Genomic DNA, 15102 nt, shown 5'->3' on the forward strand with positions numbered 1-15102 from the left:
ACCATCCATCTCATTAACCCTTATCCTTGAATGGCTTTTGGCTTTGACATGTGGTAAATAGATAACTTTTTTTTTACACACACAAGTCATTTTAATTGTTGATAGGCTCACAACGTTTCGACTGCTATACTTTTCAGTCTTCAGATGCCTTTGTCATAGTCTGTAATCTTTCAAAAATGCCAAACTTTAGAGTTATGGTTAAAATTATCAAATTATGTAAGGTGTTCATTACTCTAAGCATAAACTTGTCATATTATGGTAAGCACTTATCCACAAAGAAAAAATTCTGAAGATATTAAATTTTAATAAATTAAAGCAGCAACCAACTAATTATTTATAATATTAATATATGTAATCTCATAATTCATTTTCTACACCTATATTAGAGTTAAGTAATATATAAGAATTAATTAATATATTAGAATTAATTAGTTCTTTTTGTGATTCTTCTATAGAATAAGGATTGAATAATTGTCAACACATTCTAGGCTAGTTTTGTAAACCCACGGAAGGTGCTGAAATACTTGGTTAATAAACTGGCAAACGGTATTTTTTTAAATATTTTTTTTTATAATATTATCTCCATATTAAATTGTTAGATGAAAGTACAGACAAGTTAAAATCTTCCTCACTCGCTATATTAATAGATTTCTAAGTAATGTTATTTCAACTTGGTCATAAACTGCACAAGTGAATTAGGTGTGCGTTTTTTCTTGGTTTTTGACTGTTTGTAAACGTTTTAGACATTTTCAGTAAAAAAACAAAATTTTCGTTCAGTATCTTAAAAATTGTCCAGCGTTTTCACAAAAAAGAAAAAAAAAATTCGTTCAGCATCTTCTGGCAGTTTGTGTAACGTGCTCAGAATATGCAGACGATAATTGTGGGCCATATTTTGCGTAAATACCATTTTTGCTACTCTCTATAATGTGTTGAGTTGATAATGGTTGAGAAAGTAATATCTAAAAGGATAGTTTCATGACGATAGAAAATATTCTACATTACCCCACTCCTGAACTGAATATTGAAAGATAATACAATCGTTATTAATTGTAATAGTATTATAGTTTTAGTTTTACACAGATAACAAATCTTCATTAGTAGTAGTAATAATAATAATAGATGACTATTTTTTACTTCTGTGATTATCTCCCTTTTTTTATTAATTTGTTCCCAAAATGTGATCATTTAAGTCAGTTATAGAGATGAACACAATATGAGAACCATTAAGAACGCAAGGGTAGATAATCTCAGAATTATAAATTCTTCAAAGGTTACCAACTAAAGGTAGGAAAGTCTGGGGACGATATATTGAAAAAATGCATAACAATTAGGATGAGGCCACAGACTAAACATGAAAATGTAATAATTACAATTTTTTATCTAAAAAAATCGCAAAAGGATGGCTGTTGCCTGAAAATTAGATTTATTTCTCCTTTCCTATAAGTTTTATCTCCCTCCTGATGCAATTCCCTACCTATATGTAAGCCAGGTACGGTCAACGGTGGAGTATTGTTGCCTCATCTGGGCAGGAGCTGCTAGAAGCAGCTTATCCTGCCTTGACAGAGTCGAAAATAGACTTTGTAGCTTAGTGGGGGATGCTCTTTTCTCTTCCCTACAACCTCTTTCCCACAAAAGAGACGCTGCGGACCTGTCTTTGGTTTATTGTTATTTTCATGGCAAGTGCTCACTGAGCTTCAATCTATGGTCCTCCCCTCCTCATCAAACTTTCACGAAAAACACTTGTCTAGCCAAAACCACTATCAATAATTTCCAACACTCTTTATCTGTGCTTAAACCTAAATGCAGATTCCATGAACAAAGCTTCTTTTTGGAATTCTCTTCCGATTGCCTGCTTTCTAGCTGACTACAATCTGATTGTCTTCAAGTCTAACGTAAACAATGTCTTGATGAACTCTCCTCCTAAGTAATCTAATTTACAAAATTCCCACTACTTATGTTTACTACGCCATAATCACATTGACTAATGTATACCCATTAACCCTTATCCTTAAGTGGTCTCCGGGCCTTGATAAGCGGTAATTCCTGTGTAAAAAAAAAAAATAAATAATCGACATTTGTTTCCCCTATTTTGTTTTTGCACCCTGTTTCCATTCTTAGCGAATCTTTATACACCTACAGCGTTCTGAATTGTATTTTGAAAGATAATACAAACGTTATTAATAGTGATAGTATTATACCTTTGGTTTCATATAAAGAAATAACAAATCTTCAGTAGTAGTAGTAGTAGTAATAGTAGTAGTAGGAGTAGTAATGCATTATTATTTCTACTTCTTATATTATCTCCCTTTTTTTGTGAATCATTGGTTCCCATAATGTGTCATATATAGAAATGAACATAATATAGGAACCATTAAAGAAAGCAAAGGCAGATAATCCCAGAATCAAAAACTTCTCAAAGGTTACCAACTAAAGATAGGGAGATATAAGGGATAGAATATTATAAACGTAATAATTAAGATGAAGACCAAAGTTAGAAACATAAAAATAATGTAATAATTGCAATTCTTTATCTCAAATAACCTGATAGTAAAAAGATGACTGTTGAAAACTGGGAAATTTATTCCTCCTTTCCTATAAGTTTTGTATAAATAATCTTTTTTTTTCTTCGTTTTATTTGCTTTTACACAATGTTTCCATTTCTAATGAATCTTTTCGATATCTAAGTTACCGCAACAAACTCTCCAAAAGTAAAGCCAAGAAAATAAAGAAAACCTTACTCAGCTACCTGCTAATTTGGTAAAAGAATTCTCTTCGACATATTTTTTTTATATAGATTTGCCATTTCTTTCTTAATTACATTCGTACAAAAAATAAATAAATAAAATAAGATCTAAGACATTATCATCTTCTTAGTAGATATAAAATTTGTCTTGCTTAATACAAATGTCTGTCTTACAGTTAATGAGATTGCCTTTTATTTTCATTTTATTATTTTCTTATTAATTACATTCTTATTGTTTCTTACACTAGTCGATACTAGTGATTTCTAGTTGATAAAAATATAAATGGTCGAATCTCTCCCAAATTTCCAGTTCTGTTTCATTCCATTATTATTGTAACTCAGTTGGGGTTCTTATATCAGCCGTATTCTTTTTGTTTGCCTCATAGTTAACAGTGGTTATTTCTGGGATCTTCCTGATAACGTCTCCTCAATATTACAGTACTCTTTTATATTTTCCAGTTGATGCGTGAACGGTACTATCTTTCCTTTCAAGTCTTGTCATCTTCTCAACCGCTAACCACAGACAGATTGTACTTTTAAGAGAATTACAGCTTTTTTTTTTAATGAGTCACCACCTATCAAGGCCTAAAGATTATTTAATAGAAGAGAGGTTGCTAGTTTTTTCTTTTATCATTATTTTCATGTTAGGTGCTAAATTGAGCTCCAATCTCTAGCTCTCTCTCTAAAACATTCACAGCAAACTCTCGTCTAGTTACAATCACAGTAAAAATTACTTTCTGCCTTTGTGTACCTTAAGCAAAACTGAATTTCATGAGCAAAGTTTCTTTCCAAGAACAAACTACCCTTGGAATGCTATAGAACAGAGCTGCTTGCTAGTTGACCACAAAATGTTCGTTTTTAAGTCCAAACAAATTCTTGTTGATCCGTTCCCTAAAATAATCAATTTCAGCCAAAATCCAATCATCATCTCAAATTCTTAAGGTGTTTGTCTCACCTTCTGTTTGACACGAACCATAAACCCCTTGTCTGCAAAGACTCATTGTAGTGGATAAAGTACTTGATTAAATTCTCACTCTTTAAGGTTCAATCCTCCGTGCAGGCGACACTAAAAATGCAATTGTAAATTACTTAAGAATTCTTCTACCGAGTTATGACTGATGGAATGAGAGCATGCTACTGTTCGAAATTTTGTGCCGCTTTCCGAGTTTGACGGAAAGATTCTAAAGTTCATCAAAATACACCTGAAGAAAGTTGAAAGTAACATTGACTAAAAGCTTATGAAACTAACACTATAGATGAGAACAGTAGTTTGAAGAATTTAAATAATACGTAACCTTTGATAATTAATCGGCAGTGACAGAGGTAAGTTCTGGCCAATGAAAGCTGTGATCTTCATAGGCTGGAGGTTTTTAAGCATTTCTGTCTGTCGCATCCTATTTATACCCTGGCAACACTTCCTGCTGAATGCAGTGATCCGAGCATGATGTCAAATCACCTCCCTTCAGTGAGCTCTTCTCACAATAGGCCTTTGCTGGGATTATTCATGCCATCGGCTGTCAACGAGGCGATCTCATCAGGAAGCCATCAATCTGGTTCCTCCTCAGGGTTGGTAGAAGCGATGCAGCAGCAAGCTTAAAATGTGGCTTAGAATGGTTAAGAAAGATACCAAACTGATTCTGGGTCCAACAATCTATGATGTTCGCCTGGAATCATACCTGGCTGTCAATTGTGTAAACGTTGGTGATGAGTTGCCACACTTGGTCAGTTTTCATATGAGATGCAGTGGCTTCAACCAGAACTTGCTCCCATACTTACGAAACTATTTAAGCGCTGCCTTAAGGAGAAGTGCTTTCCGACCCCTGGAAGACCTCATCAGTTTGCCCTGTATTTAAGAATTCAGGTGATAAGTCATCTCCCTCTCAATACAGACCAATAAGTCTTCTCTGTGTTATGAGTAAGTTACTGGAATCAATATTAAATAGAGAAATAGTCAACCACCTCAGCAGAAACAACCTTCTTAGTGACACACAATATGGTTTCCGCTCTGCAAGATCTACCGCAGATGTGCTGACGGTTATATCCCACAGGATTAGTGAATCTCTTGACAAAGGCTTCCTTTCTAGGGCAATTGCTCTTGACATATCAAAGGCCTTTGACAAAGTATGGCATAAGGGTCTACTTCACAAGATTTCCAGCTACGGTATAACTGGAAATGTTTTCTCAATCATAAAATCATTTCTCTCCGATAGGCTCATAAGAGTAGTGGTAGATGGACAAAAATCGGAGGCCTGCAATATAAATGCTGGAGTCCCTCAGGGGTCAATCCTCGGCCCAACTCTCTTCCTGATCTACATCAATGACCTCCCTAAACACATACTTAAATCATTCGTTGACATCTATGCTGATGACACGACCATCTACGGCAACACATCAAAGGCTGTAAATGACGAAGTTCTCTCGGATTCTCTCTCCTCTGATCTCGAGCGCGTGGTTCAGTGGGGGAAGATGTGGCTAGTTACCTTTAATGCATCTAAAACCAAACTCCTATCCTTACATCATCAACGCTCTGATCCCCAGCTGGCATCAATTGTGATGGATGGCTCTCGTCTGAGTGAGGCCCCGTGTTTTGACAAGCTTCTGGGTTTGACCTTTACTCCTGATCTGAAATGGAACACGTACATCAAGTCTGTTGCCAAGGTCGCAGGAAAGATGGTGGGATCCTTCTACCGCTCCAGAAGATATCTCACTACTGATGCAATTCTCTATCTATATAAAAGCCAAGTACGTCCAAGGATGGAATACTGTTGCCATATCTGGACAGGAGCTGCCAAAAACAGCCTATCATGCCTTGACAGAGTACAAAATAGACTTCGTGGTTTAGTGGGGGATGCCCTTTTCTCTACCCTGCAACCCCTCTCCCACAGAAGAGACGTTGCGAGCCTATCCTTGTTTTATCGTTATTTTCATGGCAGGTGCTCGTCTGAACTCCAATCCCTGGTCCCCCCTCGCCAAACTTTCACGAAAAACACCCGTCTAGCTGAATCCACTGTGAAAAATTTCCCCCACTCTATATCTGTGCCTAAATCAAAACGCGGATTTCATGAGCAAAGCTTCTTTCTTAGAACTGCACGCCTGTGGAACTCTGTTCCGTCTGCCTGCTTCCCTCCGGACTACAACTTGGATGTCTTCAAGTGTAATGTTAACAAATTCCTAATGAACCGCCCCCCTAATTAAACACTTCATAAAATCTCCTCACTAACGTGATGTACTTGCAATAACCCTTATCCCTGAGTGGCTTCCGGGCCTTGATAAGTGGTGATTACTGTGTAAAAAAAAAAAAAAAAAAAAAAAAAAAAAAAATTTATTGGAAGAATGTTACTTAACTAATGAGAACTGATATGTCAGTGTGATTATGCCAAAAGATTTGTTAACATTGAACTCAGAAACCACCATATTGTAGTCAGCTCGGGGAGCATACCCTGTTGTATTATGTTCTACAGATGGGGAGCTATCTGCAAAAAACTTTGTTCATGGAAATTCTGTTTAGTTTTAGGTACATAGAGGAAGAAATGGTAATTCCTTACAGTGGTTGTAGATAGACGAGTTTTGCTGTAAATATTTTATTGGGAGAAAGCAGAGATTGGAACCCAGTCGAGCATCTACATGAAAACAATGACAGAGCAATGAAAAGCCAGCAACGTCCCCTCTATGAGAAACAGGCCTTAGGATAAAAAAGACTATTTCCTATTAGATCCCAAGGTCAATTTTTTTTTCTGTCAAAACAGAAAAGAGTGCTCTGAACAGCACCAAACGTGACAACAGTATTCTTGACCCATATATATGTATATATATATATATATATATATATATACTAGCAGGCCGCCCGACATTGCCTGGTCCTAAAATACGCTTAAATATGATATTTTGATTAATGCAGATTTCGTATTTATTATAGTAGACCCAATATATAGTAATGATTTAAAAAGTTAAAAAAAAGAGACTGATGCACCACTATTGAGAATTGAAACCAAAACGTTTAGCTTATGATTTACCTTTTCCTTTGACGTTAATGCCTGACCATGAAGACATGTTTGCTGCAAGGCTAAAAATTAAAACATGAACTAATAGCTATTACGTTACGCATACATATTCGTAATGCCGTCGTTCGACCGTCACCTGGCAAATTTAATTTTTTTAATTTTCACATTTTTGTACAAATTTTCCCTGGCTAAAAACCAAGTGTAAAGTTTTGCATGGGTTCGAATACCCTATATATAAAGTTTCATGTCTGTAGACCAAAAGCTGACGGAGGAGTTTTGTCGGCAAAATTTTTTAATATATAGAGAAAAAGATTTGTGTTTACTGTAATCTTTTCACACAAATATTATGCAAGTATAAATCATGTAGAATATCTGCATGAATATAATTGCACGTAATATTTAACTGAAGATAACTGAAAAAACTGATAGGGAATTAAGATGTATGTTTAAAAGAATATGCAAATTGGCTATATCTTTTGCAGATGAATGCAATTCCACGCCCCATACATAACAAAGTTGTACTTTAAAAAACTCAACAAATTTATAGGAGTATAGATATACATAGAGAGGGGGGATTGTACCATGAACAGGAGTTTCTGGAACTATAAAATCATCTCACAAATTTTCTAAAATGCTAATTGGAATTTTCCTGAATGCCAACGGAGCTGCTCAGAATGCATTTATCCTAGTGTGCCGGCTTCTCAAAATCACAAGTGTGTTTTACTTCCTCGCAAAGAAGTAAATAATATGTATATTTATGAGTATAACTCTTTTTGGTATCGCTGTTTGCAAGTGTAGAGTTTTAATTTAATTTCTAAATTTTAGAAAGAAATCAAAATGCATTGTGGTGGATTTAATTTTTTGATTAAATCATTCTTTTAATTAAGATTGTTTTAAAGTTGAGCTTGGTACATTATGCTATAGCATTCTAATGATTTCAATAAAAAATTTTTTTTTTTTAATTGTCAGTCACGTAGAGACGAAAAATACAGTAAAACGAATAGTAGTCATGCCATCTTACTAATATAGAGATTTGTCTGTAGTTTCAAATTGATCAAAATTAAAGACAAACGCTTTTCTATTGAAAGTTTCGGCTTCCATAGTTATATATATATATATATATATATATATATATATAATATAAAGCTGAATGTCTGCGTGTGTGTCTTGTCACGAATAGGCCCCTATATGGTTGACTATTTTAAAAAACTGATTACATATAATGATAGAAGATGTATCGAGACACAGGAATGGGTATGTTTGATCTGGCAGAACAGGGGTTCATTAAAATTGTGTGGTCTGCATTCGCGCCTGCTCCACAAAGTATGGAAATAAAAAATTTAAAAATTAAAAAAAAAACGTTTACAAGTGTTTTTGATATAGATGTACATAAGAATACTTTGATAAGTATGTTTTAACTTAAATAGGGATGGTATAATAAAATTGTGGGGTTCGCGCCTGGCCTCCATAGAATGGAAATAGACACAAACTTTAATAAAGACTTTTCATATCCATCTGCGTAAGTCTACTTGGATTATTATGCTTCAGTTTGAAGAAATATGGTATAATAAAACTATGGGGTGTTCGTTCGCGAATCTACGTTTTGGTTTAGGCAGAGATAAAGAGTGCGGGAAATTATTGATAGTGTCCAGCAAGACATATTTATTGATTAAATACATTACTTATGCCCTGGAATTTCCGCAGGCCCTGCTAGTTATAAAATACTATATTAGACATATATTTTTGTTTCAGTATTTACTTCAACATTGACTTATTACAAAACAAATTGGGAGATAAGTCGCTCATCACTTAGAAAGCAAACTTAAATAATAAAAAAAAAAAGTAGCCTTTCAAAACTACCGATACCACTAATAAGTAGCAACAGATCTTATATTCAAAAGCAAGAAAAATCTTGCATAAATTTTGACAAGGTGTCAAGACACTAGACTGGATTATGTAGTTATGGGGTCGAGCCTTGCCAAAAAAAGGTCCAACTGTGCTGATGCGGCTAGTAGCCAGAAACACATATCTATGGATAACTTTTATGCATGTAAAAATATTTAAAAATTGAAAAATATAAATAAAATGAAAAAATATGTCCCGTTTTAAAAAAAAAAAAAAAAAATGGGGAAGGGGTAGATACAAAACAAATGGAGAGGTAACTCCCTCATCGCTTAGGGAGAAAAATTTAAATACAAAAAGCAACGTTTCAAAACTGGTGATATCGCTAATAAAAAGTAACTACAGATCTTATTACGTTTTTGAATTTTTTTTAGATGAGTACTGTGCATATGAGTGTGTGAGAGAGTATCAGCAGCAGCAAAGGACGTCTGGTTGCAAAGAGATTAGGAGCAGCATCAGCAAAAAACGTACATATGCAAATTAGGGAGTGTGCGTGAAAAGCGAAAGAAAAAAGAGAAAAATGCAATACGTGCTTGTAGCAGAAAGAAAGTCGATGTCAAAGAAAATAGACGTGTAGACCTGAGAACGAGAATGTGCCGGCTGTGGAAAGCATGCGGTCAGCGGAAAGAGAAACGTGAGCCAGGCTAGAAGGACATGTGATGGCGAGAGACCTTTTAAGCAGTGTCGAAATTTATTACTTCAGTTCAGCACCTCTTAGCAGACAATGTTCTTTTTTCTTTTGCCCTGTTTCTTTCGAATGTTCACTTATTTTATGTAATGCTTCACTGACTTTCTTTAGTGACAAACCACTGTACATTGAAATTACTACTAGTTCCATTCTCACATCATTACAACTATGATCATATTATCATAATGATACTCGAAAACGAAGCTACTTCAAATTCTTGTTTATATTCTTGTCCAGAATTGCCAGCTTGGCTATTTTAAAGCCAAAGTTTGTGAATTTGGCCTTTTTTTTTAAGCATAACATATGAACTAATGAAGGAACAGGCATATTATTATATAGATTAATGGTTTCAAAATCTAAGAGGAATAACTGTGATCAGAAAGGCGAATTATAGAGAACTTGTCGAGTGTTTGGAAGCAGAGAGATACTGTTGAAATAAAGAAATCGTGCTAATAATGTGAATGTCGTGGAAGTAATTTTCATTTTATTATAAATGAGTTTTTTTCGGCAATAAAAGTAAAGTTGATGCAATCATGTCGAGCGTTAAACTATTTGAAACTTAGAATTGGCATGTTATGAAGAAGTTTGGATTATGTGTCTAGCCGTGTATGGAGGGCTAGCTGTGTCTGGCCGTATATGGAGGGCTAGCTGCATCTGGCCGTGTGTTAAGGACAAGTTCGGTCTGGCTGTGTATGAAACAGAAAAGATGCAAGATCTCTATAATGTGAAATGATTCTTTTTTTTTTTTTTTACATAGGGGTCACCACTTATCAAGGCCCGAAAGCCACTCAGGGATAAGGGTTATTGCGTGTACAGTAATCAATGAGATAGTATTGTAGTAATCATTAGTATTGGGGGTTTTGATAGAGTGTCTTACTTAAGGGGGCGGTTTGTCAGGAGTTTGTTTATGTTGGACTTGAAGATGTCCAAGTTGTAGTCATGTGGGAAACAGGCAAGCGGCAGAGAGTTCCACTGGCTTACAGTTCTAAGAAAGAAGCTTAAAGATCATGGAGACGTGTGGTTTTAAAAGATTATTTGTATACAAGAGGAGTGGCTACAATAAAAAGAAATTGTGAAGGAGAACGTGTCGCGCATTTGTCAACACGTTGAACTTAAGAAGTAGTGCCAATCATGCGAATGTCATTAGAGTGCTGTCAATTCGTTTTTATGTGAAATGAGATTACAATAATATATATTTATGAAATAGTAATTATATGCATAAAGAGAGACAGATTCTGTGTATAATAGTGCTTGACATGTGATGTATGAACGAAAATTCCTTTCACTTTCTGTGTGTATGACCATGTATAAAAATCGATGACTATGAACGGAAAAAAATTTCTGAAAACATCTACAAATAATTTGCCTAAATTAATACCAAAGCAGATTTGTATATATATATATTTTTTGATTAGAAACGTATACCCATCAATGATGCAGGGAAAAATCTTACTCTATTTTTCATTTAAGCTATGATTATTTAGTCATCATCTAATTTCAATTATTAAACAAATATATGCAGGAAGTAAATATTCATGTTGCCATAGTATAAACCTGTCGAATGATTTATTTATTTATTTATTGCGGACTATTATCCTCATCTTTTAGTAGATGTTTCACGACGTTTCGGCAATTATTCATCTAGCCTTCTTCAGGTGGTTAACCGTGATGGATAGGATGCCGAATCTACTAACTGCATCCTCAGAGAATGCTTACCTGCTTCCATGTGAGCATTATCTGAAGATAGCGGTTTCAATCCTACCCAAAGCTGGCCAGGGGCTTATTTGGCCAAAACGTGGTGAGACAACAACAACTATGGAAGGCATTCCTAACCTGTTACGGTATACCACCTGACGAAGGCCAGAGGAATAGTTGGCCGAAACGTTGTGAAAGAACAACTAGAAACTGAGGCTGATAGTCCGCCATGAATAAATGGATGAATACTACAAATTCTTTATCTCAATAACAATTTCAATTAAATAATATACTGTTGAATGATATGTTTTTTTTTTAGTATGACTTGACATTTGTATTAAATACTAACAAGGAACGCATGAAATGCATAAAATATGATTAAATATATTTTAATTCATACAGATTTTCTATTCATTATTATGGAGTCAATTCTCTATTGAATATTATATTGTACCTAATATATAGTGCTAATTTAAAAAAAATTAAAGAATAAATGTTTTAGGTGTTATCAGCTAGAATCGAAATCAAAACATTTAGCACTAATGCGACGTTTCCTACCATTTGAGCTATCGACAGAAAGATTTAAAATTAAACAACTTCAAGCTATGAATGAATTTGTGCATGCGCAAAAGTAATAGAAATATGTCAGCAAGTTGAAATGAACATTTTGCATTTCAACTTGCCGACGTATTTCTGTATGCGTTATTCATCCATCCAAACAAAGATTTTACTCGCTATAAACCATCCGTAGTATATGATTAAGGTTTCCTGTTGATTTCAATGTTATGTGACTGGTAGTTTAAGATTTTATCGGTTAAATATTTTCGCACACACACACATATATCTACTGTTTTATTTATATAGATTATGGTTTTAATATTTATATCTAATGCATTTTTTTTTCTTTTATTTCTTTCCAGGTAAGTAAAATATGATTTTACAGATTTTGCTGATTAATTACGGTAAGATATTAGCACCATTGTTTTAAAAATGTTCAGTAAAACATAATTTCAAACCATGACAATCGAACTTCAACTGCAAAATTATTAAATTATTTACCTAATAATGAAGGCTTCCACTATTTTATATTAACTTAAGAAAATATTTAGATCTTCTTTCCAGAGAAATTTATTTCAAAATGGATATATTTTTCTTTCTTTTGCTATGTATGCTATTTCTTCAACCATTTCACATTTTTTAATTCCCCATTGAAAAGAAAGCACTTTCTTTTTAATTCATTAATTATTCGTTTTAAATTTGATATAGTGAATTTGAGAATATTGGTCTATTAAAATTATCTAAATTTTGAAAATAAGATGGATTTGAACTTTATATCGTTTTATTATTTAAGGTATTCTCTGGTTAGGCATTATACACACATACACCTATCTATCTACCTATATATATATATATATATATATATATATATATATATATATATATATATATATATATACTAGCAAAAATACCCGTCATCGATTGGGTTAAAAAATAGCCTACAGAAAATGGACTCTGATTTATGAAAGTATGATAGGTTATGAAAAGGAAGGGTTGTAAATTTGGGTTGAATTTGGGGGTATCAAAACCAAAGCAAGATATGATGAAAGTAAAAATAAAATAGATAAACCCCATAATTTATTATACCATACCTGTTCACACTGAAACACTTATCACAACATTCTGTGGATCTATATTAAAAAACCTTGTTAAACTTTGTGACATATTTCCATTCTATGGAGGTCAGGCACGAACGAACACCCCATAATTTTATTATACCATATTTCTTCAAACAGAAACACAATTATCAAAGTATACTTACACAGATAGATATGAAAAGTCTTTGTTACAGTTTGTGCCTATTTCCATTCTATGTTTCCCACATAAATTACTCAATCCTTCGTGAACCAATACACTATATATTTAAATATTTATAACCAGACAAAGGAAGAAAATAGACAGGTAAATGCCCAGCCAACCTTTCTTTTGTAAAGGAAAAAATAGTGTCCATGCGTTGAACTTTTACTTTTCTATTTTAGCTTTTTAACTTAGTGTCAATTTCCTTTGTTGATGAGGAGAGTCGATATCAATAAATAAACAAATAGCGTTTTAGAAGCGATCGTACACAAAATTATATTGAATTTTTGGAGCGTATGTATGATTATCTCAAAGTTTTTTTTTTTACTTCCCTCCCCTCTCTCTCTCATATATAAGTAGTTTTTGTGGAAAACCACAGAATTGTCTCTTTCGTTAATTTTCTTAATGAGTAGAAGACCTTAATGTATTACAGAACAATAATAAAATTTAAAAAGAAAAAATCCACACCTCATTCTAGCCATTTTCAATTTATTTTATCCCACCAGCACCGATTTGATCGTACATTTACACACACACACACACACACACACACACACACACACACACACACACACACACACACACACACACACATTATGTATCAATTTTCATTAATAATTTCAACAGTGCTCAATACGAGAGTAGAGCAAGGTAGTAAGTTATGAAAACATATATGGCAATTAAGCTACATCCTGAGGAGTCTTTACCAGGATAAAACGTGGAAAGTTCTGTGTACTTAATCGCCATATATATATATATATATATATATATATATATATATATATATATATATAAGAGAGAAAAAAAAAAGAAAAGTTGAAATTTACAATCAAATTTATTGTCCAAAAAACAATTTATAAAGTCCTTATTCCACGGAGTTTCAAAGAATGCTATTCTTGCTATTGTTCTCATCAGAGGGCAGAAAGAGATCAGCAAATTATATTTGTAGCTATGCTAGAATTTGCTGGTTATGGCATTAAATGAAACCGCAATTTATTATAGTCATAAATTGCAAAGACGTATATGTCCTTTAAAAAACAAGTGAAAAAATGTAAAAAAAAAAAAACAAAAAAAAACGGGCATAACATTGCAGCATGAGAACTTTAGAAAGAATCAAATCCAACTTTGAATCCAGTTGGTTGGAAAATTTTCAACCCAGTTGAAATTATGGAAATCGTTTTTGCGGATAGTGCAGTAGTCCAACGATAGGTTGATCCCCTGTTAAGTGGATTCGAGAAATAAGATGGACAGAAAAACAACATATCACCCTCATATCGTTGGCTTAATTAGAAATTTATTTATATATATATATATATATATATATATATATATATATATATATATATATATATATATATATATATATATATATATAGAGAGAGAGAGAGTAATTTATAAAATATATATGGCGATTAAGCTACACTGAATATTCGGCGTTTCATCCACTCTAGGACTCCTCAGGCTTATGCGCGATTTCTGTGGTGGTTTATCGTTTTTATATGGTCCTCTTCTATTGAGGATTTAGTTAGACAATCAGCTTTCTAGTATCCACCGCGCCCCTTCCTAAAGGATCTGTTTTAAAACTAGGTTAGTGTGCTTTTTTGTTTTTTTTTATTGTTAGTTTATATATAAATATATATATATATATATATATATATATGTACATACATATATGTGTGATCGTTTATGTATATTCATGTTTATTTAATTTATTTATTTGTTTATTTTCTATTGTTTTTTGTTAGTTTTAAAACTCTTTTGTATCGCTATCCTAGAGTAAATTTTATTTTGTGAGCACGGTTATTTGCTATTTCTCTTCTACAGTTTAATAGATGTTGGGATTCTTTAAAGTACAGGATAGCAAATTTTCATGAAGGCATAATCTACATGGGTCGTCTAGATGCCTACACGTGGTAGCTTGTCTTATTATTTTCCATTCGACTACCGGCGAATGTCCGCTTTCTTTGAGTTCCCAGTATTTATTCGCTAGTGTTGTTTTTATACGGTGTTTTTTATTGTTGAATGTACTTTTGTGGTCATAGTATCGGGTTTTGAAATCTAAGGAAGTCATGCCTACATAATATTTCTTGTTATTCGGGTTTTCTTTCGCAAATATTGTTGCCTATATATATATATATATATATATATATATATATATATATATATATAGTGATGATCATATTTATTGGCACGGTAAAATAAAAGTTAAATTTTGTCTA

The 15102-nt window shown here is 33.3% G+C and overlaps 1 protein-coding gene across 1 annotated transcript in view; it reads left to right on the forward strand.

Moving 5' to 3' along the window:
* LOC145289698 (uncharacterized) overlaps positions 1-12249 on the forward strand; it is a 470760-nt gene extending 458511 nt beyond the window's left edge. Inside the window, exon 2 of the mRNA XM_080136432.1 lies at positions 11950-12249. Coding sequence (XP_079992558.1) covers positions 11950-11964 — 15 coding nt within the window. The 3' untranslated portion in view covers positions 11965-12249. The remainder of the gene's footprint in view (positions 1-11949) is intronic.
* The last annotated feature ends 2853 nt before the right edge of the window (positions 12250-15102 follow it).

This window comes from Euprymna scolopes, chromosome 2 (assembly GCF_053919585.1).
Source record: "Euprymna scolopes isolate OS-2025 chromosome 2, ASM5391958v1, whole genome shotgun sequence".
NCBI lineage: Eukaryota > Metazoa > Mollusca > Cephalopoda > Sepiida > Sepiolidae > Euprymna > Euprymna scolopes.